Genomic DNA, 27,155 nt, shown 5'->3' with positions numbered 1-27,155 from the left:
AAAAAGCTAGATGATATTTGTCAGAGGTTTATTACCCTTTTCCTCTAAGTCTCTCTACACACTCATATATACACACATGGTTTGAGTGGCAAACTCTGCAAAATGGAGTTTGTTTTGAAAATAAGGAAAATATTTCTCCCTTTAAGTGAATAAATGTGAAGATTTCTACTGAACATTGCTTCTGTAAAACTTGATTTTACTGCAGGTTAAATTTGGAATCAGATGCTATACATTTCTTTAATAAGTTAAGCTATTTATGCCCATGTAGGCAGATATGCCCTCAAATCACCCTGATGCTCCCTTAGATCTCTGTGCTGGGTCAGTTGTTTGTTTGCGGTTTGTTTGCAGTTTGTTTGTTAAATATTTATTTAAAACAGAACCCAGGACTTGACACTAGACCGTTGTATCTAGGCAATTCTGATCACTCCATCCTGAATATTGTAATCTTTGACAAGAAGAGATACTAACACCATGTTTGTGAAACTATGGGATATCCTTGGTCCTGGGATTCAACTTTTTCTATTGAATTACCTTCCTTTGAGATTCAGAAATAAGAAATTAACTTGTCGAAATCCAGGGTGAGTGCCTCATAAGGGTAAAGAAATTGTATTAGTGTTGCTTAACTTATTAGATATCTAACTACTAGAATTACTATCTCCTGAAGCAGTATCAAAGTCCATAATTCAGTATAGACCTGATTAACAAAATAACTTTCTGCCGTTTTCCACGGGTATGTCAATAATACAATATAAACGTATCTCACATACTACAATAACCCAGTGTTGTACAACAGATGTCTGTTGATGTCCCCCTAACCCAAACCAAGCTGAATTATTTGTTGGAATGAATATTTATATGTAATATATTTATATATATATATTTATATATATTTATATGTATTTTTATATATGTGGCTGACTGTGCCCACATCTGAAATCCCAAATTCAAGTTTTTCATACAGAAAACAAGATCACATGCCATAATGTTGCTCCACCTTTGAAAGATACCTTCAAAGATTATTTTAAAAGAAGGCATCACAAATTTACACAAAGTAATTTCCAAACAGCCTTAGGTCCTTTTTGAATCTGCTCCTCCTTAGTATTTTTCACTTTTCTACTGTTAGAAACCTTTTTTTTTAAACAAACAACATCAAAACCCAAATCAAAACACACAAAACGACTGTGTATCACATTTCATTAACAAGAAAGAATTTTAGCAGCTGTGAGCGAAGGTGAATAAAAAGCCAGCCTGCCATTAGGAATTTTAAGAGGCAAGTAACTCCTGCTAGCTCAGGCTCTTATTAATATGTTTTATAAGTGCAGACACAAGATGGTAGAAATACTGTGCAGCTTTTATTCACTCAGTGCTGTCACTAGTCACCTCCGAGGAATGAAACTGGATATTAACCAATGTGTTTTGCCCCGAGGATATTTATCCGTTTTCTTTCTGCACAAAGAGAGGCGGTGCCGGCAGGCGGGTCTCCACACCGCCACCCCCCCGCCGCTCCGCCGGCAGCTCTGGGGCGCTTCTCCCGGCCTGACCCGCCCCGGTTTCTCTCGGGCACCTTTCTCCTCCCCGTACCCCGGTAACCGGCTCCCGGGCAGCCCCGCTCCTGGCGCCGAGGGAACGCGAGAGCGGCCGTTACCCGCGGCCGTTGCTGCCCCGCGCTCACCTGTCGCCCCGTACCCTAAGGGGAAGGGAAACCCCGAGCCCTGCCCCGTGGTGACTCATGGACAGTCCGCTCTAATTCTGCACCAGGGAGCCAGGATTTAAGGCGAGAGCAGGGAGGCGCGGAGCGGTGGGGCGCTCCCGCTGCCTCCCTGGGCTGGCAGAGGTGCGCTCCTCCGCCCCGGGTAAGCAGCACCCCCCGAGCCGGGCTCCGGGCGGTCCGCGGCGGCTGCCATCAGAGCGATCAGCACTGGCAGGGAGATCCGTGGTCCCCCGCCTCCCCACCCCGTTCCCGCACGGCCAGGGCCCAGCGCGCCACTTTCTCGGCCCCTTCCACAGAACAACCTGTTGAAGGGCCCGGGGAGGGAGGAGGAGGCTGTGCCCCCTCTACCTTGCAAGATTGACAAACTGCTTTGTCCAATCGGGCCAGAGGGCTTCGCCCCCCGCGGGAGTCTATTGGCCGCTCGGAGGCACAGGGTGGGGCTTCGCAGCTCGCGGGGCTCCCCTCCAGAGCCGGGCGCGCGCGCCCCTCAGAGCGCAGTTTGTGCGTGGGGCGAATGTTTGCGGACGGGCCGCACCGGCGGCAGGAGCGCGGCTGCGACTCGGCCCTGCGGAGCGCAGACGCCGCTGCCGGCAACTCCCGGCGCTTCGCTCCGCCGGCAAGGACGATGCAGGCTTTCCCCGCCGCGCCGCGGCGGCTGCTGGCCGGTTTGCTGCTGCTCGCCGGCTTCGTCTGTGTGGGGGTGTCGCAGCCGCCGCCAGGCAGCGCCGCCGTCTCCTCATCGTGGACGCCGGAGGCGGCCTCCGTCGTGGTGGCCAACCGCGGGCTGCGGGTGCCCCTGGGCCGCTCCGCCTGGCTGGACCCCGCACGGGACCTGGTGCTACAGGTGCAGCCGGGTGACCGGTGCCACCTCACCGTGCTGGACGAGGACCCGCTGTGGCAGCGCCCGGGCCGCCTGAGCCCCAGGCGCTTCCCCTGCGACTTCGGGGCCCACGAGGTGCGGTACTGGCACCTGGGCGGCCGCAGCCCCGCGCGGGACCGCGTTCGCCTGCAGCTGCGCTACGACTCCCCGAGCCGCGCCCTGGTGCTGCCCCTGGTGCTGGAGGTGGAGGTGCTGTTCACCCAGCTGGAGATCGTCACCCGCAACCTGCCCCTTACCGTGGAACGCCTGCGGGGCACCAGCAACCCTCTGGACGCCCGCAGCCTGGAGTTCGCCTTCGAGCCGGGCCGGCAGCGCTGCCGGGTGGGCCTGCTGCCGCCGCTGGCCGGGCTGCCCCGCTACGGAGAGATCCTCAGCTTCCCCCCGGCGGCGGCATCGGCGGCCGCGGGTGGGGAGGCGGCGGGGGGCGGCCCGGTACCCGCCGTGATGTGGGACTGCGAAGAGTTCCTGCGCCTGGGGCTGCGCTACCGGCACACGGCAGCCGGCGGCTCCCCCAACCGTGACCTAGTGCCGCTGGTGGCAGAGCTGTGGGAGGCGGCGGGAGGTGGGGCACTGCTGAAGCGCGAGTACTTCCAGGTGCTTGTGCGAATCCGGGCCGGGACTGAGAATGTGGCCCCCAAACCTAGCTTCCTGGCCATGCTCATGATGGAGGTGGACCAGTTTGTCCTCACTGCCCTCACACCTGATATGCTGGCAGCTGAGGATGCCGAATCACCACCAGACCTGCTGCTCTTCAACATCACCTCTCCCTTTGGCCCTGGCCAGGGCCACATGGTTAGCACAGACGACCGGAGTTTACCTGTCTCCTCCTTCAGCCAGCGGGATGTGAAGGAGCTGCGCATTGCCTACCAGCCACCCACGGAGGACTCGGATCGGGAACGACTCTTTGAGCTCGAGCTGGAGGTGTTGGACCCAGAAGGTGCTGCCTCAGAGCCCTTCGCCTTTGTGATTGTGGTGAAACCCATGAACACCCTGGCACCTGTGGTGACCCGCAACACTGGCCTTGTGCTCTATGAGGGGCAGTCGCGGCCTCTCTCAGGCCCTGGTCCCAGCCCCAACCTGGTGATCAGTGATGAGGATGACCTTGAGCAGGTGCGGGTGAGTGTGGTGGCAGGGCTGAGGCATGGCTACCTCACTCTGCTGGAGGACACCCCAGTACCTGCTGCCCCTCGCAAACACTTCACAGTGGCTGAGCTGGCAGCAGGCCGGGTCATTTACCAGCATGATGGCAGCGAGTCTCCACTCAGTGACAACTTGGTGCTGCGGCTGGAAGATGGTGGCTCTCGCCACCATGTTGAATTCCTTTTCCCCATTACTCTGGTGCCCACTGATGACCAGCCGCCCCTACTCAATGCTAACACAGGGCTGGCCATGGCTGAGGGTGAAACAGTGCCCATTACCACCCGTGCTCTTAGTGCCACTGACATTGACTCGCAGGATGCCATCCTGCTCTTCACAGTGGAGTCTGGCCCCACTGCTGGGCAGCTCCTCCTCCGTCAAGCACAGCCACCTCCTGGCTGGGAAGAGGAGGAAGAAGATGAGGGCTTTTCTTGGAGGAGGGTGCCGAGTTTAGCAGGGAACTCCCTAATCTATGAAAAGCCAGTGAGAGAGTGGCTACAGCAGGACATTGTGGAAGGGCGTCTCTATTACCATCACTTCGGGCCTCACAGCCCTGGCCCTGGGGTTGTGTTGGACCAGTTTGTCTTTAGAGTCCAGGATGACAATGACCCACCCAACCGCTCTGGACCACAGACTTTTGTGATCCGGGTACATCCTGTTGACAGATTAGCCCCAGAGCTGCATAGTAGCAGCAGCCTGCACTTAATAGTTGCGGAACAGCAGGTGACCCCACTTCGGAGGAAGCACTTATGTTACATAGATCAGGATTCAGGGGACCGTGAACTCCGCTACACAATAACCCAGCCCCCCACTGACACTGACCCTAACCACCCTCCAGATGTATATGGAGCCCGCCTTGGATCCCTTGTGCTTACTGAGGATCACTCTGTGGAAGTTACCCACTTCACCCAAGCCCAGATAAATCATCACAAGATATCGTACCGACCCCCACAGGAAGAGCTGGGAGTGGCTCCTCATTTGATTCAGTTTCAGTATCAAGTGCAAGATGCAGCTGGCAATACAGCCGAAGGGACATTCACCATCTACCTGCAACCTGTGGATAACCAGCCTCCTGAAATCACTAATACTGGCTTCACTTTGCCTGAGGGAGGCAGCTATGTCCTTAGTCCAACTGAGCTGGATGCCAGTGACACAGACACTGAGCTTGCCCGTCTCAGATTTATCCTGACCCAGGCTCCTCGGTATGGTCAGTTGCGACTTTCTGGGTACAGTTTGATTCCAGGAGGTGTCTTTGGCCTGGAGGATATCAAACAAGGCAGGGTGGTCTATGTGCACAGTGGAGCTGAAACCAACAGTGATACCTGCAGGCTTGATGTAAGTGATGGGGTTCATTTTGTGCCCATCACACTGAAAATGAACGTGCACCCAGTTGATGATGAGGTTCCTACGCTACGGTTGCCCCCAGGCACTCTCGGTTCCTACCTGGATGTGCTGGAGAATGGTGCTTCTGAAATCACTGCTAATGTCATTCAAGGCACGGATGAGGATACAGATGACTTAATGTTGACTTTCATTGTAGAGGGTCCTCCTCAGCATGGGAAGATCTTGGTCCAAGGGGTGCCTGCAGAGACATTTTCCCAGAGAGATTTGCTGGATGGTGCTGTGGTATATGCTCACACTGGTGGTGAAATAGGCCTTCTGCCCAAAGAAGATACCTTCAACCTTACCTTGTCTGACCTGTCTGAGAAGTGGAGTGTTAGAGGCAATGTTGTTCAAGGTGTTTCAGTCTTGGTGACCATTCTTCCTGTTGACAGTCAAGCCCCAGAGATTTTTATGGAGGAGCAGTTCATGGTAGTGGAAGGTGACAAACGAGTCATTACTCCTGCTCATCTCAGGGCTAAAGATGTGGATACTCCTAATGATGATATACTCTGCACCATTGTTGCTCAGCCCACATCTGGGTATGTAGAGAATATCTCTCCAGCCCCAGGATCTGAAAAATCCAGAGCAGGTGTGGCTATAAGTGCTTTTACCCTGAAAGACCTCCGTCAAGGGCACATTTTTTATGTCCAGAGTATACACAAGGGTGTAGAACCTGTTGAAGACAGATTTGCTTTCCGCTGTTCTGATGGCATTAACTTTTCCCAACGGCGCTTTTTCCCCATTGTCATTATACCGATCAATGATGAAGAGCCTGAAATCTTTACGCGAGAGTTTGTTGTGATGGAAGGCATGAGCCTGGTTATTGATACCCCTATCCTCAACGCAGCTGATGCGGACATCCCTGCTGATGAGTTAACGTTCACAATCACCAGGCTTCCCAGGCATGGCCACATTGTGAACCAGCTGGTCAATGGAAGTGTCCTAGTGGAGAGCTTCATGTTGGATCAGATAACAGAGAGCTCCAACATACTCTATGAACATGATGACTCTGAGACAAAGGAGGACAGTTTTGAGGTGAAACTCACAGATGGTAAACATACTGTTAGGAAAACGGTATTCATCATGGTTATTCCTGTAGATGATGAGACACCCAGAATGGCCATCAACGATGGTTTGGAAATAGAAATAGGGGAAACTAGAACTATTCATAACAGAATATTGAAGGCTACTGACCTGGATTCTGAAGACAAAACCTTGACATATATTATAAGATATGGGCCAGGACAAGGCCTCTTGCAGAGAAAAAAGCCTTCAGGTGGAGTTGAGAATATCACTTTGGGGATGAACTTCACACAAGACGAAGTGGATAGAAACTTAATTCGATATATGCATTTTGGCCAAGAAGGAGTTCGTGATCTTATCAAGTTTGATGTGACAGATGGAATAAATCCTCTCATTGACCGCTACTTTTATGTGACAATTGGTAGCATTGATATTGTCTTCCCAGACGTAATCAGCAAAGGAGTTTCTTTGAAGGAAGGAGGGAAGGTAACCCTTACTACTGATTTGCTTAGCACCAGTGACCTGAATAGTCCAGATGAGAACTTAGTTTTCACTATTACCAGAGCACCTGTTCGTGGCCATCTTGAATGCACAGATCAGCCTGGGGTACCCATCTCCACTTTTACTCAACTCCTATTAGCAGGCAATAAAGTCTATTACATTCACACCTCAGAAGATGAGGTGAAAATGGACAGCTTTGAGTTCGAGGTGACTGATGGCTATAACCCTGTATTTCGTACTTTCAGAATTTCTATCAGTGATGTGGACAATAAGAAGCCCATTGTCACAATCCATAACCTGGTGGTGAGCGAAAATGAACACAAACTGATAACCCCATTTGAACTGACTGCAGAGGACAGAGATACACCTGATGCATTGCTAAAATTTATCATCACTCAAATACCAGTTCATGGTCAGATCATGTTCAATAATTCCAGGCCAGTCACCACCTTCACTAAACAAGATCTAAATGAAAATCTAATCAGCTACAAACATGATGGCACAGACTCAGTTGAGGACAGCTTCTCTTTCACTGTTACAGATGGCACTCATACTGATTTCTATGTCTTCCCCAACACTGTGTTTGAAACGAGAAAACCTCAAACTATGAAGATTCGAATAATGGCTGTGGACAACAGTGTACCTCAAGTTGTAATAAATAAGGGTGCTCAGACTCTCCGTATTTTGGCCACGGGTCACATTGGATTTTTAATTACCAACAAGGTGCTTAAAGTGGAAGACAGGGACAGCTCACATGTTACTCTTAAGATCAGAATCACAGAGGGTCCACGCCATGGCTTCCTGATCCACCTGGGGAAAGGCAACCATAGCATCAGCCAGTTCACCCAAGGTATTACAATACTCTGTGCTTTCTTTAAATCACTGAAAACATTGTTTTTCATGCTAAACTCTATAGTAATTGATAGGAGAAACTTCCCAACAATGAAATTATATATAATGGCTTTATTATTTTTTAGTACTTTTTATTATTTATTGCATCTATGACAGCTTTAAATAGGAGAAATGGTCTACTGGATAAACACTGAACAAAGGAACATCTTTGCTTTGCAGAGCTTACCATCCAAATAACTAGTATTTGGACTTTCTATCAGTGATAGAAATTTAGATAACAGAATTGGGCTGCACATGGTTCCAGATCTTCAGAGGCTGAGTGCCTTCTTTAAACAGTTTTATTTAGAAAAAGATATAGGAGTGGCCAAGCTATTATTAACTAATGGTCATACCATGGCTAGGGTATCAGTTGCTGTACAGTCTGAGCACACTGAACTGTAAAAGCAAAATAATTTCCCAAACATGGGGAAATAATATATTATGACTGCATTTGTTGCCTTAATTACACAAATCTTAACCACAAAGTGTTTGTGGTAAATGAAAAGGTAATGTAAATACTTTAAAATTATGTCAGTGGTACTTACTTTTTACATGGAATTAATATACTAAGTGGTATAAATAGTATGAAAACCACATGTGCCCTATGTTCTGAAATAAAGCCTCAACGCAGGCTATGCGGTAACTTTAATTGAAAGGGGTGCATTAGCTATTCTCCGGAGAATTTTCCATGTTACTTTGCAATGAGTTAATAACTGGTTAATTAAAAATGGAATTAGGTTTCTTGGAGCACCCTGCAGCTGGGGAGTGAGTAGACAGCACAACTGCATGGGGACTCAAAATTAAAGGGGCACAGACAGGCCAGGCTGTGGAGGTGGCAAAGCTAGAGATGAATGCTTGTAGTTGTCTGTATTTCATTTCACAGAGCCCATACTGGTATGTGTCCCATGTTACCGTCTTGGCTGTGGAGGTATTCTTGTCACATACACCAAATCTTGCAAACAGGCCTGATGAACTTTTGAATGGCTGGATTGCCCTAAGTTTTGCAGTGTTAGTCCAAAAAACAGGATGAAGAAGGACCAGACCATATCTAAACTTTGGGGACCACCACATGTAAGGTTAAATGTAAGGTTTCAGTAGAACTGTGAGTAGTATTAAAAGTATTGTGAGAATAAGTGAGAAAGAGAAGAGAATGGGAGTTAGCAAATAAACAATTATCACTTTTTTAGTGTGTTTTCTTCTACATTGGAGAATTTAGAATTACTGAGTGGATGTTCCTTGAAAGCAGACCACTGCATAGCACAGGGATATGTCATTTTTTCAAGGGAGGGACAGTGAGGATAGATACGTATTCCATTCTCTTTCATGCCATGTGGCCAGGTACACGTTTGTCAGATGACCAAAATGCAGTTGCTATCTGTCTTTCAGTTGGCAGTTCAAACACGTGGCATGCTCACTGGTCTTCATGTGGGCTTTCTTCATATCCTGAGGCTGCCTGAGCTGGGTGAGAAGCATACAACCCTTGGGAAAAATTGGTTTTAAAGCTGGTGAGGAGTCCCAGACAGCAATATAACTTCACAGGTTCCCTGACAGTACTGGCACACTCTAATTTGTGTTGAGTTGAAGAGTGCTTCTAAGAAATACACATTTCCTTAATAATTTTATCCTTTAGCCTCTATAAGCAAATAACCTTTGGAGAAATCTGTGTTATATCTGTGGTATCTCTCTTCTCAGCTTACTAAATGTTTCTTATAATGGTTTGTATTTTATGAAGCAAGCACATTAACATGTCTTATGAATGCAAGGCCAAGCACTTGAGGGAGAAGAGGTATCTGGAAAGGCTGCATGAAAGGCTTCTGAAAGGCAGAAAGCACCAGGCTTACACAGGGATAATACATCTGCTGAGGACAGGGAAGGAGAACTTGCTGGAAGTCAGAGAATAGTGTTGAAGTTGTGTATGAAAGGGCACTGTCTTTTGCTTCCCTTTTTACTCAGATGCCCTCATGTCTGTGTCTGCTTTGGGCATGGGAGAGGCTGTGAGTGGCAGGGAGATAAAAATAGTTGGCTGAGCCTAGAAGGCTGTGGTTTTGAGAAGTCATGTGAGACACAGAGGTCTTATGTGGACCAAGCTGCGTACTCAAAACTTGGTGTGTAGTTCACTGTTGTCCCTCACATTGTGGCCTACTACCATTAATTTGAAAAGCACTGTCAAATCCAGAGTAGTGGATTTATGCGTATTTCATGTTTATGCTATCCTGAGACAAATAATTATCTAATCTTCAGGGCAGGTGTAAAGAAGACTCTCTTTTGTCGTATTCTTCATGATCTTAATATAAGTGCAGATTTTGCAACCAGCCATGAGTAATAGTTTCCACTTTGGAATGCTTCTTTATTGACTGTTGGACCTGCTATTATACACTTGCCTTTTGTGTTCTGATCTCCCCTCCTTTTGGAGGTCCTATCCTGCCATGTGGGGTAACCCCTTACAAAATGCTGTATAGTTCCAGTTTCCTTAACCTGTGGGTGGTTCCTGATGGAGCTTGTAAAACATCATTACAGTCTTCCGGTTTATGTTGGAAGGAACTTGTGGAGGTCATTTGTTCCAACCCTACTCAAAACTGGGTCAGCTTTGACATCAGATGTGTCTGTTCAGGGTCACATGCAGATGAGTTTTGAAAGCTGCTCAATAGTTTGTAAAGTCCATCCTAATACTCTACCACCTCACTCTCCCATTCCTTGGATTTGGGTCTGTGGTTGTATGAACAGGCAGCCTGATTGCTTTGGGCGAGGTAACACTGATGAAACAAGGTTCATTGTGTGAAAGCAAGCTTGAGCAGTCTGGTTTTCCAGATCACCTGTAACTGTGAGGGAAAAGCAGCTGTTTAGCCAACAACTTCCTGCCTTATGCTTGGAATTGCTCTTCAATATCTGCCCACAAAACTTTATCAAGTGCTAGAAAGGAAATCAGCCTATCTTGCAAGATGAGCTAAAAACCTCCAGACAAAATGCGGTTGTGCAGAATATACTATGTCCAGGAGATTTGTTGTGTATTTTGTTCAGGAACAATCAGCGAGGGGCTTTCTAATACTTCTGACACAAGTACAGTAGGTAATCTTCTGCTAGTGAGGCTCACAAAGGTAACTGGAATTGCTTAAAGGCAGTATTAAAGTGTGGAAGAATTAACTTCTTGATAAAAGGTCCCCAAATTCTGCTTTATATTCTTTTCTATTTAATTGTTAGAACAATCCAAATGAGAGAGAGACAGGCAAGTGACAGTAACAAGTAAAATATTCTTAGAAGACATTAAGCAGTTCCTCAGTTTATTCAGGTACTGTCTGTTACTTCATGTTACAACTGAAAGCAACACTTTAGATTCATTATTATTTCTTTGTGCTTTATACCAAAGCTTAAAGAAAAACACTTGCCAATGGTAATTTCTAGTCTAGTGCTGTCCTAGGACAAAAATACATACAAAGAATATTGTTTATGAATAATTGTATTGCACTCATTTCTGCAAGTTAAGGCTGGTGTTTGTTCATAGCAGATATTCATTAAAATTCGATGTTTAAAAGTGGTGAAAGTCTGTCAAGGACCTGCCAAGTCTTTCACATTTAAATAAGTTTAGTGGTATATAACAAGCAGGCAGGTGATGTTTGGATAATGCTTTGAATGTACAAAGTGTGACAGACTGCTGAGTGCTGGTTTGATAGTCCCCAGTCCCACGTAAGTTTGCAAGTAAGGGCCAGGTCGCATCACACAGCTCTGCAGCTGTGCTGAGGAGCCAGGGAGAAAGGGAAGCAATAGTGGAGGCCAAGGATCTGCCTTGTCAATAATGCAGCTCGGCTGATGTCTCAGCACTCCATGTAGCCTCCTGAGGTCAAAGATATCTACATGGCTACTCCAGCCAAATACACTGCACTTTGCAAGCAATGAATTGGTTCAGCATTCACCCCTGATAATGATTTTCATCTTCTTCTTCAGGCAAGTGTTTTTGCAGAGATGACTGAATTATTTTGTGAAGTGCATTTGTTTCTTAAAGAATATATATTACTATATGTAACCTTTAATAAGCACATCAGTTTTGCAGAATTCTAAATGCAAAATCAGTGCCTTGATCTAGTGGAGAGAATTATATTTATTTTTAATAGAAAATTATTTTGGATGGACTTCAAAAATATGTTGGAGACTTTTGATATCATATTAATGTTTAGCAGGCACTATTGTTATACAGTAATTATTTGTGCTTATAACTAGGCAAATTTTAATAAAACTAACATAACTTCATCAACTGTGGAAAAAAAGTGTAGAATTGCTGAAGTAACTCTGAGCATGTTCTTAATGAACAGAAAAGAGGTCATTCCTTTGCAGTTCTTTCTGACAAAATTCAGATTTGGATGACAAGTGACTTTTTTTTAGATGAGGTGATCCTGATCCTGCAAACGTTAGCTCAAGTGCTTATCTGTATATGTCGGACCCATGGATTTTGATAAGGCCCACATGTGCAGAGCTGAGTACCTGTGTAAGTGTTTCAAGGATGAAAGATTTATTTGCTCCACTGGCATGAAGGGGTATTTGTTTGTGACCTCTTTATAGCCCCATGAATTTTTGATCTTTATCTTTCAAACATTTATGGAAGAGATTCTTCAGTGCCATATATTTGCTGATAATGTTTTTAACTTGTTTGCTGTAGAAGATGTCTGGCTACTTTTGGAATTACGGGTTTTGGGCAGCTCTAACAAAAGTGGGTTTTGGTTCTTTTTACTAATGCATATGCCCTAACATGGGAGGAGAACTTGGGTGATACTTGATCTTCACTTTGATGCTATTAATTTCAAACACTTTTTCTTAGAAAATGTATCAGACAAGGATTTTTACCAACAGTAGTCTTTCAAAGAAAGTGACAAAAAAGTTTTTTTGTATTACATGTTTCTCATCACTGATCAAGGAAACCAGGAACACAATATTAACAAATATTTGTGTACCTTTTACATACTTTATTGCAATCGATGATTCAAAGCCGTGAGTTGAATTTTTTCTTACTGAAGTCCTGTCTGTATAATTTAATTGCATCTGATCGGGTTCTTAAAACAGTCAATAACTGTAAGTGTTTGAGCACTATTCATATTTATGACAGTTCATATAGATTAAATGCCATCTTCTTTGAAATCATGCTGATAGGAAGGATGGTCTGGTGGAGAGGCCATTTTTGTGGAGGACTAAAGATACTGAGATCTCTCTACTGCAGAAGGTGTAGACATATCCTATCCTAGAAGTAGACCACATGCCAGAAGTAGCCTGTTTGTAAAGGTGGCATGGAGGGGCCATGTAGACTAATTTGTCTTGTGTCTGGAATGGAGGGTAGAATTTAACCTAGAAAATGTCCTGGGTTTTACACCCATGTCAGCTACAAATTATCTGTGACCTCTACAAGTACATTTCAGGATGAAGAATGATAGAATCAATATCTTAGTGTAGATATATATCTCTTTAAGAAAATGCACCACTAAAAAATATGAATTAGCTCAGACTTTTGAGCCCATATTTTTACATTTCCTTTCAGTTCTTTTTGTAAATACATCTCAAAAGAAAGAGGGCACTGGGGAGGGGGAAGGGAGAGAGAGAGAATGGTAACTGTAAAACTGCAACGCTGTTAATACTGAAATTCCTGAGCTCTGCTGGAGAACCTCGACCTTTCTCTGTTGAAGATAAACTATTTGACACATGTCAAGTTTTGCTATAAAAACAATTTCCTACGTTCAGCTTTTAAAAACTTGTGTTTTTTCCTTACTCTTTTCAGCTGATATTGATGATATGAAGATATGCTATGTTTTACGAGGGGGTGACAATGCCACCAGTGACATTTTTCATTTCATGGTTGAAGACAGTGGTGAGTACTCATAAAATCTGTGCTTTTTTTGTTCTTGAAAGGGAAAGAGTTTAAGTATACTTTGGGAGTTTAAGAACATTGAATTAAATTAAGACCATGCTACCTCCTGGAATATGATTTTTGTTTTGACGTTCTCACATTGTGGACTATTTCTGGTGATTATGAAGAGATGTTGATAAAATGGTAATTGCATCTAAAGAAAAAACACTCAACCTACTCTAGCAAGAAAGTGGAATTTTCTAAGTCTACTCAGATACCTGTGCTTTCTGTAGTTTCATATTTGTATTCCCTGTCCAGGCTCTTTACACACAAATTCTCATAAGCCTTTTATCTTGAGAAACTTCCTGAATTTTGCTTTACAGTTATGGATACCTCCTCCTTTGAAGGTTCCATCTATAACACTGTTCATATGGATGCCTTGTCTCTGATGTGCATGTTGCACAGAGTTCAAGTTCAGATTCTGCCTGTTTAACAGAATCGTCTATGGCTTGTCACAGATCTTTGTCAGGTGACTGGTGTGAATTCTCCTGACTAATATTATTTTATAGGATTATGGAGGATGCAAAAGAAAAGAATAAGAACAAAATGGGAATACTTCCATGTTTGAGGAAAAAAATAAGTGTTTGTTTTTTTCTTTGTTTTTAAAGAACAAACAGTTTAAGGGGTAAACAAAACACATTAACAGGCCTTTTCATTCCATCCAAAGTCTGTACTTAATGTGGATATTCTTACATGTAGATACTCCTGTGTGTGGTAACAGGTGGCTAGATCATGTTACCTTAATACGTTTTTATTATGTGATATATAGCTCTCTGAGTAATTGGCTATTAATGTTATTGATTTAATAATATAATACTTAGAAAAAAATGCTTCAAATTAGCTAATTTTCAGCTCATATGTACTCAGCTTGAGTTACTGATTCACAAGAAGCACAGCCAATTAATGGTATTAAGATCAATGACCAGGGGTTTGTCCTGTCTGTCACAGATTGAACAGTTTTGTCGCTACCTACCATTGCTGGGAGTGGGATATTAAAGCACGTTCTCCTGTTCATTGTGCTGGACAAGTACAGAAGAGACAGTACCTCTAGAGACTTTTGAAAGTGTCTTTGCAAATCTTTGCTACATCAGAGAACAAGTAGTGAGATAAGCATTTGTAACCCTTGATTTATTTTTCTTATATGTTTTCTTTTAACTGAGATATAGGTTAGAGAAATTTAAAGCTAAGTAAAGATAATGGAACATGGGATGCTGTCTATTCTTAGTAATACATGATAGGTGTCACCACATGAGGACATTTTTCCTGATTTTCAAGCTGTTCTTCTAGTAGGTGAAAAAATACTCAGTCTTGAGATATTTCAAGGTTTCATGTGATGTTTTTAAAACTGAGATGTTCCTTGAGAACCCAATATTGGTGAGACTTCTCTCCATGCTAGTTGAACATTTGTTAGTGGCAAATGTGTAGTTAAAGCAAATTGTACTTAATATATTCCGAGTCTATACCAAGATTTTTTCTTTCATTGGAAAACTGACCTGCCACATCTGCTTCTACTTGGCAAAGTTGTCAATTGTAACAGCATGCTATTTTTCATAATACAAAGAATCCTTATGATAACAAGGTGCTTGCTGATTTTTTAGAACCTTTGGAACTTGTGACAATGTTATCTTCTTGCAGGTGACTTAGCTAGATGGTAAGATGGTCTTTGCTTTCCTGAGGCTATTTGGTGACACAGTGAGAAATGAACTGTGTTGCATTTCATAATATTTATGATATTCTGCTTGATTGAAGATGGTAAAATGAAATTTAAAAGGGATGAAGTTGTGATCAAAACATTGTCTGAAATAACTCAAATTTATTAGCAGTGTCTTTAGAATTTGTAAAAAGGGTGAAAAACCCATCAATTTAATCTAGCTATTTTTCCACCCTCTTCAGAAAGACATCAAAGACAGTATTTTGCAGCTCACCTACCTTTTGGCAGAATTTCAGTGGTACAATACTATTGTTTTAGTGGTTTTGAGTTTAAGCCAGATCATTCTAAGAGACTACAGACAAGATCTGAGTGAAAGATGCAGCAAAGTCTACTAACATCCACAGCAGAATAGCACACTTCAGACTTCTGTCTCCTATATCAGGAATTTTGCAGCAGTAACAAGTTTGATGGCCACCACACAGCACCTAAGGCTGTAAATGAAATAAGTGGGACTTCAGTTAAGCTGAATTTTGCCATAGTCCATAAGTGATCCAGTTGAAATCAAGAGTGGGTTCAAAGTAAGATTCAGTTACTGAATACTTGTTCATATTATTCAGCTAATGTTATTTCAAATAAGTGAAAAAAAAAAAAAATAAGGCACATCTTACGACCCAAGTATTTTGTGTCTTCCAGTCCTCTCATGCCTCAGTGAGGGGAACCTACAACACCAGTCTCTGCTCTCTTCCAATAACATGAATTAGAAAGTTGATTTTGCACCATACATCTAGTCTTGCCTGTAAAATACCTATGTGCCTTGGAATATTTGTTCACGGTCTATAAACAGCACATAGGAGAAGAGCATGACTTTCTCCAGCTCTGTATTTTGATGGTTGATCTGCCCTACTCATTATACCATGACATATATGAAAAATGTAGTTCTTTTGTCAGCCTCTTAAATGATGATTGTCTGATGGGGACCTGAGTCTTATCTCAGGCAATCGCCTGGAGGCCAAGTAGAAGGAGTCATCAAACTCCTCCAGTGTGAATTTCTTTGTGGAACTGGAATTTTGTTTATCCTCTTAGATGTAGCTAGCATTTATGGTAAGCAAATTAGGGCAACAGCAGACTAGGTGGGTAAGGGAGTGGAAAAGCTCCTGGCCCCTTGCCCGCCCTGTTTCTCAAAGCAGGAGTGAGGTGAGTGCCATGCTGCGTCCCGCATCGTGAGCTAGGGTCTGAAAGCGTGAAATATGGTACTGAGGCCAACTTGTTTAGTTACTGGCCACGGGAGAAACCTGCAGTCTACATAAATGCAGAATAGGTCGGGGTTGTGGCTGTCTCGAGATAACGTTCTGAGTATAACTAAAGGAAACAGAAGTGAGTGGGCTCATTATGAAGAGAAAGGTAGGCCATATAAGAATAAAATGAAGGAAAGCCCTTAGGACTGTAATTCACAACAGAGACCATAGGGCCTGCTGTAATCAAACCAAAATTAGAGGTTTCATCAGAAGGAACTGTTTGAAGTTTTAACCTCTCAAAGAGTCTCATTGTCAGCATCAATTACCCACATATGTATGGCTGTAGTGCTTTTGGGGATTTAAATAGCATGTTTCATAAGAGTCATTAAAAAGGGAAATAAATTGAATACAATTCAGTTATTTATCAGCACTAATATTTTTTTAAAGGCAGAAAAGGTTTTAGTTCTTCATGTTTAGGGATTTAGCCTCAAGATGATCTGCTATAAGGTGGGTGAGCCCCTGAATTTCTCTTCTACTTAGAACAAGAAGACACTGTAGTATATTGGATGCAGCTGAGTTAGCTTTGTGACATTTTGGAAGAAACTTTTGTCATTCATATTAGCAATTTGCTTTGTGTTTTGTTTTGAATTTTAATCTTAAAATGATTGTGTGGAGACCTGTTGATACTGAAAGTTTTATGAATCCTTTTTTTTTTTTTTTTTTCACCAAGGTTGAGAAATAGTCTCAATTGAATCTCTTTCCTCAGAAATAGCCTCCGCATTACATTAATAAGGTGGAGGAAAAGCTTTTCTTAGCAAATGCAAGCATGTGACAGTGGTAAATCCCGATGTTGAATTATTAAATTCTTAATTCACCAATGCTACTAGAAGGCAGGGAAAGCAGGACTTTTGTTTCCCATGGGAGGTAAAAGGAATGGAAACCCAGACTGATAGTTGAACTCCTGGATGTATTTGTGGTACGAAGATTTGCACACTATTGAGATACTCACTAAACTGAAGAAAAAGATCCAGCTGAAAATGTTTGAACCTTTTAGTTAGGGAAAACCAAACCCACAGAGTAACTTAAATCTAATCAACTTAATGAGAAACCGCAGTGTCTGCAGCAACTTCATATTACTGGAAGCTCAGGGAAACTGGATATATATGACACTGCCAAATACATGCATAAAGTTGGTGCTTCAGCTATGCAAAATGGCACTAATCCATATGGAATGAAAATTGACACAGAAATTAACTCCAGTGTGTTGAGCTCTTGTGCCTGTTTCAGAAAACTGCGTGGTACAATTTCGTGTTGTATCCTTTATGAGTTGTTTAAGGCATTTTTCTCCTTACGTAAGAAACTAGCACTGAGAATGCAGTTAAAATTGAAGTCCATCATTTACCTTTCCTTTATGCCCTGTTTGTCCATTTTTTCAATATGACTGCAGTAAGTCTTAATAATTGAATAAGGATATGGATGTAAATGCCCACCTATCCAATCTGTAGAAGATATTTTCTAGTGAAATGTGTTGTTTCAAATAATGTGGAAATGGTTGAACAGATTTTGCTGATTGTGTAGAATCGAACAAGTGTACCCCAAAGCTGGCACTAAACTCAAGCCCCAACTCACGCCCCGTACATCCAGAAGCAGTATCAGAGTCAAATACCTTCCCTTGCCCAGCAATGGCTGTTGGTACTGGGGCAGCACTACTATGGCAGTGCTCTGAATGCCAGTTAAAGAGCAGAGCTTCTCTGTAAAGGACTGCTTTGTCTTCATTTTTGCTTCACATAAGAAAAAAATCGTTATGCTATTTGGGTCTTGTGGATAACTCTGAAATGTTCAAGTTCAGACCATGTAAAGTCAGTGAAAGAATGTTCATCTCTTCTAAATAGCAATCTGCCCCCAAATATTTAAAAATTGCCTTGTTCTTTAGCTGCTTGTTGCTTGGCTAGTGCCATCCTCCTAGTGGTCTGCCTTGCTTGCTTCTCCTCCTACCCTGTGTGTCTTCTGAAGCTTAGGGAGCCATCAGCCAGGAAGAAATTCATGTTATGTGCGTCAGTATTTTTTGTTGCAAGATTCTGGTGTCATACTAGCGATATTTTGCATTACAGAGTCAGTTCCATTAAATTTTGCAGTTTTGAGGGGAAAAAAAAAATATTAGATAATGCTGATTTGGGCATTCTGAAAAAAAAAAAAAAAAAGAAAAAAGGTTGTGCAAGGAGGAAACCCATTTCCTGTTCAGCCTTCATTTGAGCCATAATGTGGCCTTCCCTTAGTTAAGTGAAGTCTTCCAAACTGTTTCTTTAGGACTGCTAAGTGGTATGTTGCATTACTGTGCCTCAAGGGTGCAATGATTTCAAAGGGGAAGTAATGACAGATTCTCATAGCTGTTTTAGGAATGTGAGAGTCACTAGGGATAGAAAGAAACAAGATTTTATTTATTTATTTGTTTATTTTATACTCTTTGGGCAGTTTTTCTGACTTCAATCCAAAGCACTGCAAAGCCAAGGCTCACTGAAACTAGCGATTTACATAATTAGCTACGTCTCATTTAAACTTTTCATTACAGATCTCTAAATGCCTTAAAACAGCACTGCATTTTTCTGTACTAACATTTGGTTAAATCCTCATTGAAGCAAGAATCTTTCAAAAACAATTCCCTGAAATTCACCTTTAAACCTACTTTCTGGGAAAACTTCATAAACTTTTCCCAAACATGTTTATGTAAGAAATTATGAAATTATGTTTATTTGAAATTAAATATGAAATGTTTATTTGAAATTAAATTTGAAATAAGAAATCAAGAAAATATTATTATTTGTGAAATATAATTATTTAATCATCATCCTTCCTTTTATTAAAGAAAAAATACATTTTTAGGAATTTCACTGTTGTGGTTTGCTTTATTCATTTGTGGGAAAATAATATTACACTCCTGAGTATAATAATTAAACTAAAACAGTTGTCAGTGCTGCTTTTCAAAGCCATAACACTGATCTGTTTTCCTGGGTGAGCTATAATAGTAGTGTGGGAACACACATTTGGACTCAGTATCTGACAGTTCTTAAAGAAGCAGACTGGTAAAGTATCATTGGGAATTATTGAGGCACCCTTGCTTGATTTCACATGTGGCATTTCAGTACACTAGTCTTGGCAAGAAACCTCAGCTACATTTATCTTTGGCTTAAAAATGAGGCCATCTCATGTTGGCAGCACATTTGGCATCATTTGCCAGGGACTGTATTGGATTCTGGTTTGTGGCCAGGCTTGTTGCTGCTGTTTTGATATGCTCTAGGTTGGTGCCCAAACAATTTTCCACATGTCACACTTCTTACTGTAAGTATTACCAAGGGATTTAGATAGTAGTTTGACACAACAGTTTATTAAAAAAAAACCAAACCAAACCAAAAACCTCAAAATAAACCTTTCTGCAAATAAAAAAAAAATTAGTTCATGGGGGCATTGTTGTGAACATGGATGCAAGATCACTGCAAAATTAATATTTATTAAAGTATACAGGAGTAGCTATGTGTTTTGTGTAGAGATGATTATATGGGACATACAGAAAGTCTAGTACAGCCCTTACTAATCTAAGTGGAAAGATTTTCATTGTCTTCTGTATCAGTTATGTTGGTTTCTTTGTACTGACATTTTAGACTGACTGCTAGAAATGACTGAATTTTCCATTTCTAACTTGAACATCACCTTATCCTCCAAATATTTTCATAGAAAAGGAAGTCAGCTTTATCCAGATAAAAATAAATGGGTTTTGGTGAACAAAAAAGGTAGTTGTTTAGTTCAGCAAGATAATTTTTGTTTGTTTTTAATGATTTGTGTTTGATTGGTGGTTTTAGCCAAAAGCAAAGCTTTCCTCTGCTCCCCATACTGGATTATTCATCATTTTTATAAGAGGCAAAGCAGTGTAATTGAAGAGGTGGGTTTAGGTACTGTTCTGGATTAGGAAAGAAGAGGCAATTGTGTTTTGAATTGCCTTTTATGCAGAAGTTAGGTTACTTTGTCCAAACATGGAAGACTCAGATGCAACTCCTTCCTTTTTTCAGAGGCTTTGAAACCATATTTGCCATAATCTGCCCTCACTTATATTCTGACCAGATTTTTATTAATTTGCTGTTTGCTTCCTGTGTATATGAATTCTTAAATACTTTTCTGAACACAACCTGGACTCTGATGTTCCACTCTCCAACTAAGTACTGCTACGAGGGACCCAACAAATTTTCATTTTTTTGTGTGTGCTCCTTCCTTCCTTCTTTTTCCCCCCTCTATGTTTCTTATTTTCTGCTAATATTGTCGGTGTTCCACAGAATAAAATGGCTTGAACAGACTGATTAGGAGCAGTGCATTCCAGAATAACCTTTAAGCTGGTGTTTTAGATCAGGGTTTGAGCAGGTTTTGGTTCCAGTTCTCTTTGAAGTCAGGGGCAATAGTCTTCCATGTAGAATGAACATTGCAGCTGCTGGCTTGGTTGGATAGAGGGGCAGTATCTCTGAAGCATTGCTTTTTGATAGATATTTTTCTAGTTTTAGGGTGAGGTCACCTGCTGAATAATCACACTTCTAAAGAACAATGTATTCACAATAAAATTGACCTTGTGGAGCTGAATCCTGCTTGCTTTGCTGAGCTGAATAGTCCCATTGATTTCATTTGACCTGGTCTGGTGAGAGGCAAGGAATATAATGCTCAAGATAGCACTATGAATTCTTAGCAGGCTTTTTACTTAAAAATAATCCACAATTTAGCTTTTATGTTCTTACGATACATACTAAGGCCTAGCTAGCAGCAAAAGAAGTATGAAAATGAACAGTAAAATTAGGTCAAAATGCAAGAATTAAAGGGATTAAGGAGACACACTAGGCTTAAGTGGAAGAATTGAGAACTCTCAGGAGTAACACTGATTGCCAGTGACATGAGAACCTGCAGAAAGACACTAATTCCTAAAGTGAGCTATAATAAGTCTGTGAAATGATATTGGGTGTTGGTTGCAAATATTTTTGATTCAGACAGACTAAAGAGGTCTAGAGAATAATGAAAAGAGAGGAGGGACAGTGGCTTCTTTGATTTCCCAAGCTGTTTTCACTGAGAGATCCTATATAGCCCTCAGGATGAGTTTATAATTTTTCATTCCACTTGCCAGTTAACAGTATAGAGTACCTAGAGTTCCCGTAACAGTTCATTTGATCAGTAGATGAAATGTATCTGGGAAGTTTCTTGATTTCTTTAAAAATTAGATTACTATTTATACAAGAGGGATAACCACATCTGAAGCAAACTGTGGATATGTGACAGTTTTCCACTAAGAAAAGTTAGTGAGTTGTAACCAGTGAAAATGCACAAAGAATCAAGTTAAATTAAAAATGGAGAAAAAGTAATGAAGACATACATTGTCATCAAAGTTTTGTAATTTGTGCATCTTAATTCACAGCATTCTTGCTATTGTAAGAAACACTCTTCATATGTATCAGCAAACACATGGTGGATTTCATTGACTGTTCAGGATCTTAAATAAAAAGCTTATTTGTATTACATTATGTCATTAACTTACATTTGCCAAATTGTTGCTGTGGGCTGATAGGCATGGGCTGAAACTGAAACTTTATATAACCATTGAGTGATGGGCAATTAGAAGCCCGCTCAGTATCCAACCGTAGCCTTTCTAGTACCAAACAGCTATGAAGAACAGCAGCCCCAGCAAAGGGTTTAGATGTGTACTGGTTGAGCATCTCTTCAGCAGCACAGGGGAGTTCATTCAAGGCAATGAATAAGATTGTACAGTCTGAAAAGCAAGTCTGTTGGAAAACAGAGTTATAATAATTGGTATATTAATTTATTCTGTTTCCCTTGCTAAGTCTTACAATTCAAGGACCATTCTTGCCTTATAAATGTCTGTATACTTTCTGGGAAAAAGAAGACATTAGTTTTATTCCATAAGCCCAGACTGTGTTTGGATGATGTTCAAATTTTCTGTGAAGTTATATGACCTGTTCTTTATAATTGGCATTGAAGAATTTAAGAAAAGGAAGTTAAGAGCCAGGAGTAATACAATCAGAGTGAAAATCCTGTTAGAGTAAATTAATGAGTTAGTTTGACCTGTGTTGATTTTTGTTTGGGTTTGGCCTAGATGAGAATTTTGTTAAGTGAGTATATTCTGGCTTGTTTTCCCTGGGGTTTTCTTCAGTTAATCTTTCTTTTACAGATTTAACTAATTAGTTTTTTGTTTTCATAGAAAAAAGAAATTAATTTAGCAGTAGGCCCTTAGGAAGCTCCTTGAAAAGGCAGATTTTTTTTTTTTTTTTTTAATTTCCCTTTTCTGAAGAAGGATTTTAGCTTGTTTAAGTTCAAGTCATTAGTAAAACATTAATTCATTCAGCTTGATACAGCAGTGCCCTGAATGTTTGCCAGGATTCCAATCTCAGTAACTTTTAACTTAAGTACCAGCGTAGCACTTCTGTTGTAGCACTCTGCTGTATACTGTGTATTTTCTTCAAGTCTGTAGGAATGCTGTTACCACACACCTTGCTGCCTCTTTAAAGCTTTGTAGCTCGGCTGGGATGTAATAATTAGAGAGGGAATTGTAAGGATACCTTCAAAGCCTAATTCAAAGCACGGTGCCTCCAGTGAGGCTCTTTGTGCCTGGAGGTTTGTGGTGGTTTGATCCTGCATTAGGGAAATTGGTGAGAATATTTTTTTCACTTACAGCTGTGATTTTCAAAAGCAGGTCACAGACGGCAAGATTCTTGTGACTAACAGCATGCTGTTATTCACTGTCCCTAAAACTATTTTACACCTAAAAGTTTTTTATTCTGTGACCCTCAAAGTATTGGATTTCTTATCCCAATGTCTGTTTCCTCTTTAGGCAAAGCTTGTGAACTGGAGAGCAAGAAACACTGTAACCAGTTAGAAAAAAAAAAAAAACAACCAACCAACCAACCAACACTGGAGTACTCTGTGTGTTATTTTAAGAGCTGCCTGGGCTTTCTGCTGAATTCATTCACTGTCTGAACTGTTGAATCTCAGAAGTGCTCTCTAGGTTGGCTCTCATTACAGGAGAGGACTTGTAGTACCTACCGTGTGCTCAAGTAAATCTCTTCTGAGAGAACTGTGCTGAGAACCTGTTGGATAGAGATAGAAGATCCTAAGGAAGAGGAAACTAGTCATTACCTATTTTTTTTTTTTCTGGCAGAGGCGTGAGTGTGTCACTCATGGCTTCTTCCTCATGGATAGGTGATGCAGTATTGTACATGTAAGATCCAAATGATAGAACTTTTCCAGTGGTTGCTTTGAGTGGGATTTTGTCTTGCGTTCATCCTAATCAAGTGGAGGTGCTTAAACTGCTGGATTTATAACCATAATAAATTTAAGTTCCCTTCGTAACCAGTGAGAAAATGAGAGACACCTTGAGTGTAATTAGATTTAGATGTGGCACAGAAGCAATTGCTCTGAATCATAATTAAATTTTGTCCATATTTCCTTTTCCATGTGTAGTTGGATTTGCATGAATCATGTGAGGTATTAAACAGGGCACCTTTCAGCACTGGAAGGATTTACAGGTTAGTTGGTGAAGTGGGCATTCTCAAGCTTGTTGACTGATTTGGGCATTATGGTAAACATGCAAATGGATGCAAGATTGCTGGTGTCTGGCTTTTACTTAGTAAGTTAATGCTTACTGTAGTCATTGCTGATACTTGAAACCTGTGCTCCATTTTCTCCATTGCCTGAGGGAGCTTAAATAGGTATTTCCTACACAACTGCTGTAGCCTTTGGGCTATAGGAAATGTGAGGTGAATCCCTCTCATTTTGTGTGGAATGAGTAACTCTTCACTTTCGAGCATAGGTCAGGTTCTGTGCCCAAGCTTATCAAAACCAGACGATTTTGGGCTGCTGCTTAACTCTCATGAATTCTCAGCTCCATCCAGCATGGTGGAAAAGTGTCTATTTCCTTTATAATCTTAAGAGAAAGCCTAGCTCCCTATTTTTCCTGGCCCCTGGGAGTTTCCATTTATGCCTGTGGCAGGGATTGTCCAGTTAAGTTTTCATCTCTCTTCATTCTATCTTCATTCAATCTTTTTTTTTTTTTTTCCTTCTTCAGTCCTTTTTCTCCTCCCGCTTGCTGCCGTAGCCTGCTAGTACCAAGAACCATTGAGAGCTAATCACATGGTTGGCAGGTGACCAGGTCTGCTGATGACAAAGGGATGCCTTTTCCTAGCACGGGCTGGAAAAAGTTGAGGTAGCCTGTGCATCTGCAGGGTCCTGTTGTTTGTACACCAGTGGCAAGTTGAATGAGACAAAGCAAAGCATTGCCTTCGGCACTGTGTTGCTACAAATGAAAAAGCTCAGGGCAGGAAGGGGCGAAAAAAAAGAAAGAGCTAAGCTTGACCCTCCTGAATATATTCTGAGGGGACTGAATTTTCATCCTTCAGAGCAGCTGGAATAGATAGTCCTTAGGCACTGAATTGAAGCTATAGAATCATAGAATGCTAGGGATTGGAAGGGACCTCGAAAGATCATCTAGTCCAATCCCCCTGCCAGAGCAGGAACACCCAGATGAGGCTACACAGGAATGTGTCCAGGTGGGTTTTGAATGTCTCCAGAGTAGGAGACTCCACAACCCCCCTGGGCAGCCTGTTCCAGTGTTCTGTTACCCTTACTGAGAAGAAGTTTCTTCTCAACTTTAAGTGGAACCTCTTATGGTCCAGCTTAAACCCATTACCCCTTGTCCTACCATTGTTTGTCACTGAGAAGAGCCTGGCTCCATCCTCATGACACTCACCCTTTGTATATTTGTAAACATTAATAAGGTCACCCATCGGTCTCCTCCAAACTAAAGAGACCCAGCTCCCTCAGCCTTTCCTCATAAGGGAGGTGCTCCACTCCCTTAATCATCTTGTTTGCCCTACGCTGGACCCTCTCCAGCAGTTCCCTGTCCTTCTTGAACTGAGGGGCCCAGAACTGGACACAATATTCCAGATGTGGTCTCACCAGGGCGGAGTAGAGGGGAAGAAGGACCTCTCTTGATCTACTAACCACCCCCCTTCTAATACACCCCAAGATGCCATTGGCCCTCTTGGCCACAAGGGCACAGTGCTGGCTCATGGTCATCCTGCTGTCCACCAGGATCCCCAGGTCCCTCTCCCCTACACTGCTCTCTAATGGATCGTTCCCCAAGTTATACTGGAACCTGGGGTTGTTCCTGCCCAGATGCAATACTCTACATTTGCCCTTGTTATATTTCATTAAATTTTTCCCCACCCAGCTCTCTAGCCTGTCCAGGTCACGCTGGATGGCAACACAGCCTTCTGGTGTGTCAGCCACTCCTCCCAGCTTGGTGTCATATGTGGACTGCAGTGGTTGAAGGGGCCTAAAAATGAGGGATTATAATCTTGACATTGGAACATATCAACCAGCTGTGGAGCCTATAAATTATCATATAGGTCTCATATTTCCCCCGACTTAAAGATGGCCATAAGATCACTTAATAGTACATCAGACAGGTATTGTGGCAATAGCATACCGGAGTCCTGTGTGTCATTTTAAGATGCACAATTCCTATATGCTTTGTGCTTATTTTCAAATATACTGCTTCAGATCATAGAAGGGGCACAAATGAGCTAGACTCAAATGAGCAGGACAATTTGTACCAGCAGTGGTTCTGCCCTAAATCATATAATGCATAATTCTTGGATTTCAGATTATGAAGAACAGATATATGGATCACAACGGGAAAAAAAAAAGTTTTAATCATTAATTTATTTAAGGGAAAATAACTCTTTTCAGAAAAAAAAAAAAATCAGTACTAATACACTTCCTACCTCTAAAATATGTTTTTGTGTGTATACGTGTTCCCCACTAACCAACCTATATCAAGGTAGTGATCCTGCAGTGATTGCTGTGTGATGAGAAAGGGAAGGGAAATATTTTGTAATGAGATCAGTCTCTTTTTTTTCCTCTTTATTGAGTCTCCTCACTGCATCCCCTGAAACAGCCTAGATTTAACTAATCCCACCTTTTTGTCATCTAAGCGATCTGTTTCACAGAAAATGTTCTTTGCTGCTTTTAGAGTGCTTGCAAATTGAAAGAAACCTTAGCAGAATCTACAGCTGAGAAATGCTTTTGGAAATCCAGATATATCCTCATTTGGCCACACACGTTTTCGCTTGATTATCCTCTCATCAATAGGCAATGTATTATTTTGGTAAAAAAATAGTTTCTATGCTGTTTTTACTTCTGCAGTACTTCTTTGCATGAAATAGATGCACATTTGTGCAAAAATATATCGTAAGACATCTATAGGTTCCTTGGTTAAATCTCATGTTTTCATACCTTTTGAGTACTTTTGAAAAATAATAATTTTAGTGTAGTTTTTCCTTCACAGTATTAATTTTGACTTGTGAGGTTTCTACATGATTCTGTCCATGTAGCTTAGTTCTTCAGATTAATTTACTGAACTGAGTTGCAAATACTTCCAGCTTAAGTCCACTTCTGCTATTTTTTTGTCCTGTTTGATGACTCCAGAATGAGTATAGCTATGGTGAGATTGAATATTAGATATGAAGAGTTAATATAGGCTTTCTTTCACAGCATTTGACAGAGCAACACATGACAAAGTTATCTTAAACATTTAGCCAACACCAAGTTTCATAAAATGACAGTTTGGACGGCTTGAAATGTTTGTTTGAAAGATCATGGGTCTTGTCAACTTTCACAAAAGCTGGGAAGTATAATTTTCAGAGAGGCCTTGTTTCATGAAACTTAACAATAATAATGATTTTGCTAAACAAAGAGTCTAAACTGCTTCTGGTCTGCTGGCAGTTTTTGATGCTTGATTTCTATATTTCTACTCATGG

The 27,155-nt window shown here is 41.7% G+C and overlaps 1 protein-coding gene across 1 annotated transcript in view; it reads left to right on the top strand.

Moving 5' to 3' along the window:
- Positions 1-2,336: 2,336 nt before the first annotated feature.
- FREM2 (FRAS1 related extracellular matrix 2) overlaps positions 2,337-27,155 on the top strand; it is a gene marked incomplete at its 5' end in the record, with an annotated part of 128,908 nt that continues 104,089 nt past the window's right edge. Inside the window, 2 exons of the mRNA XM_082071930.1 lie at positions 2,337-7,485; positions 13,282-13,371. Coding sequence (XP_081928056.1) covers positions 2,337-7,485; positions 13,282-13,371 — 5,239 coding nt within the window. The remainder of the gene's footprint in view (positions 7,486-13,281; positions 13,372-27,155) is intronic.

Source organism: Streptopelia decaocto (genome assembly GCF_964273445.1).
Source record: "Streptopelia decaocto genome assembly, chromosome: 1".
Taxonomy (NCBI): Eukaryota; Metazoa; Chordata; class Aves; order Columbiformes; family Columbidae; genus Streptopelia; species Streptopelia decaocto.
Note: the sequence above shows the minus strand (reverse complement) of the source record. Positions and strands in the feature narration are given on the sequence as shown.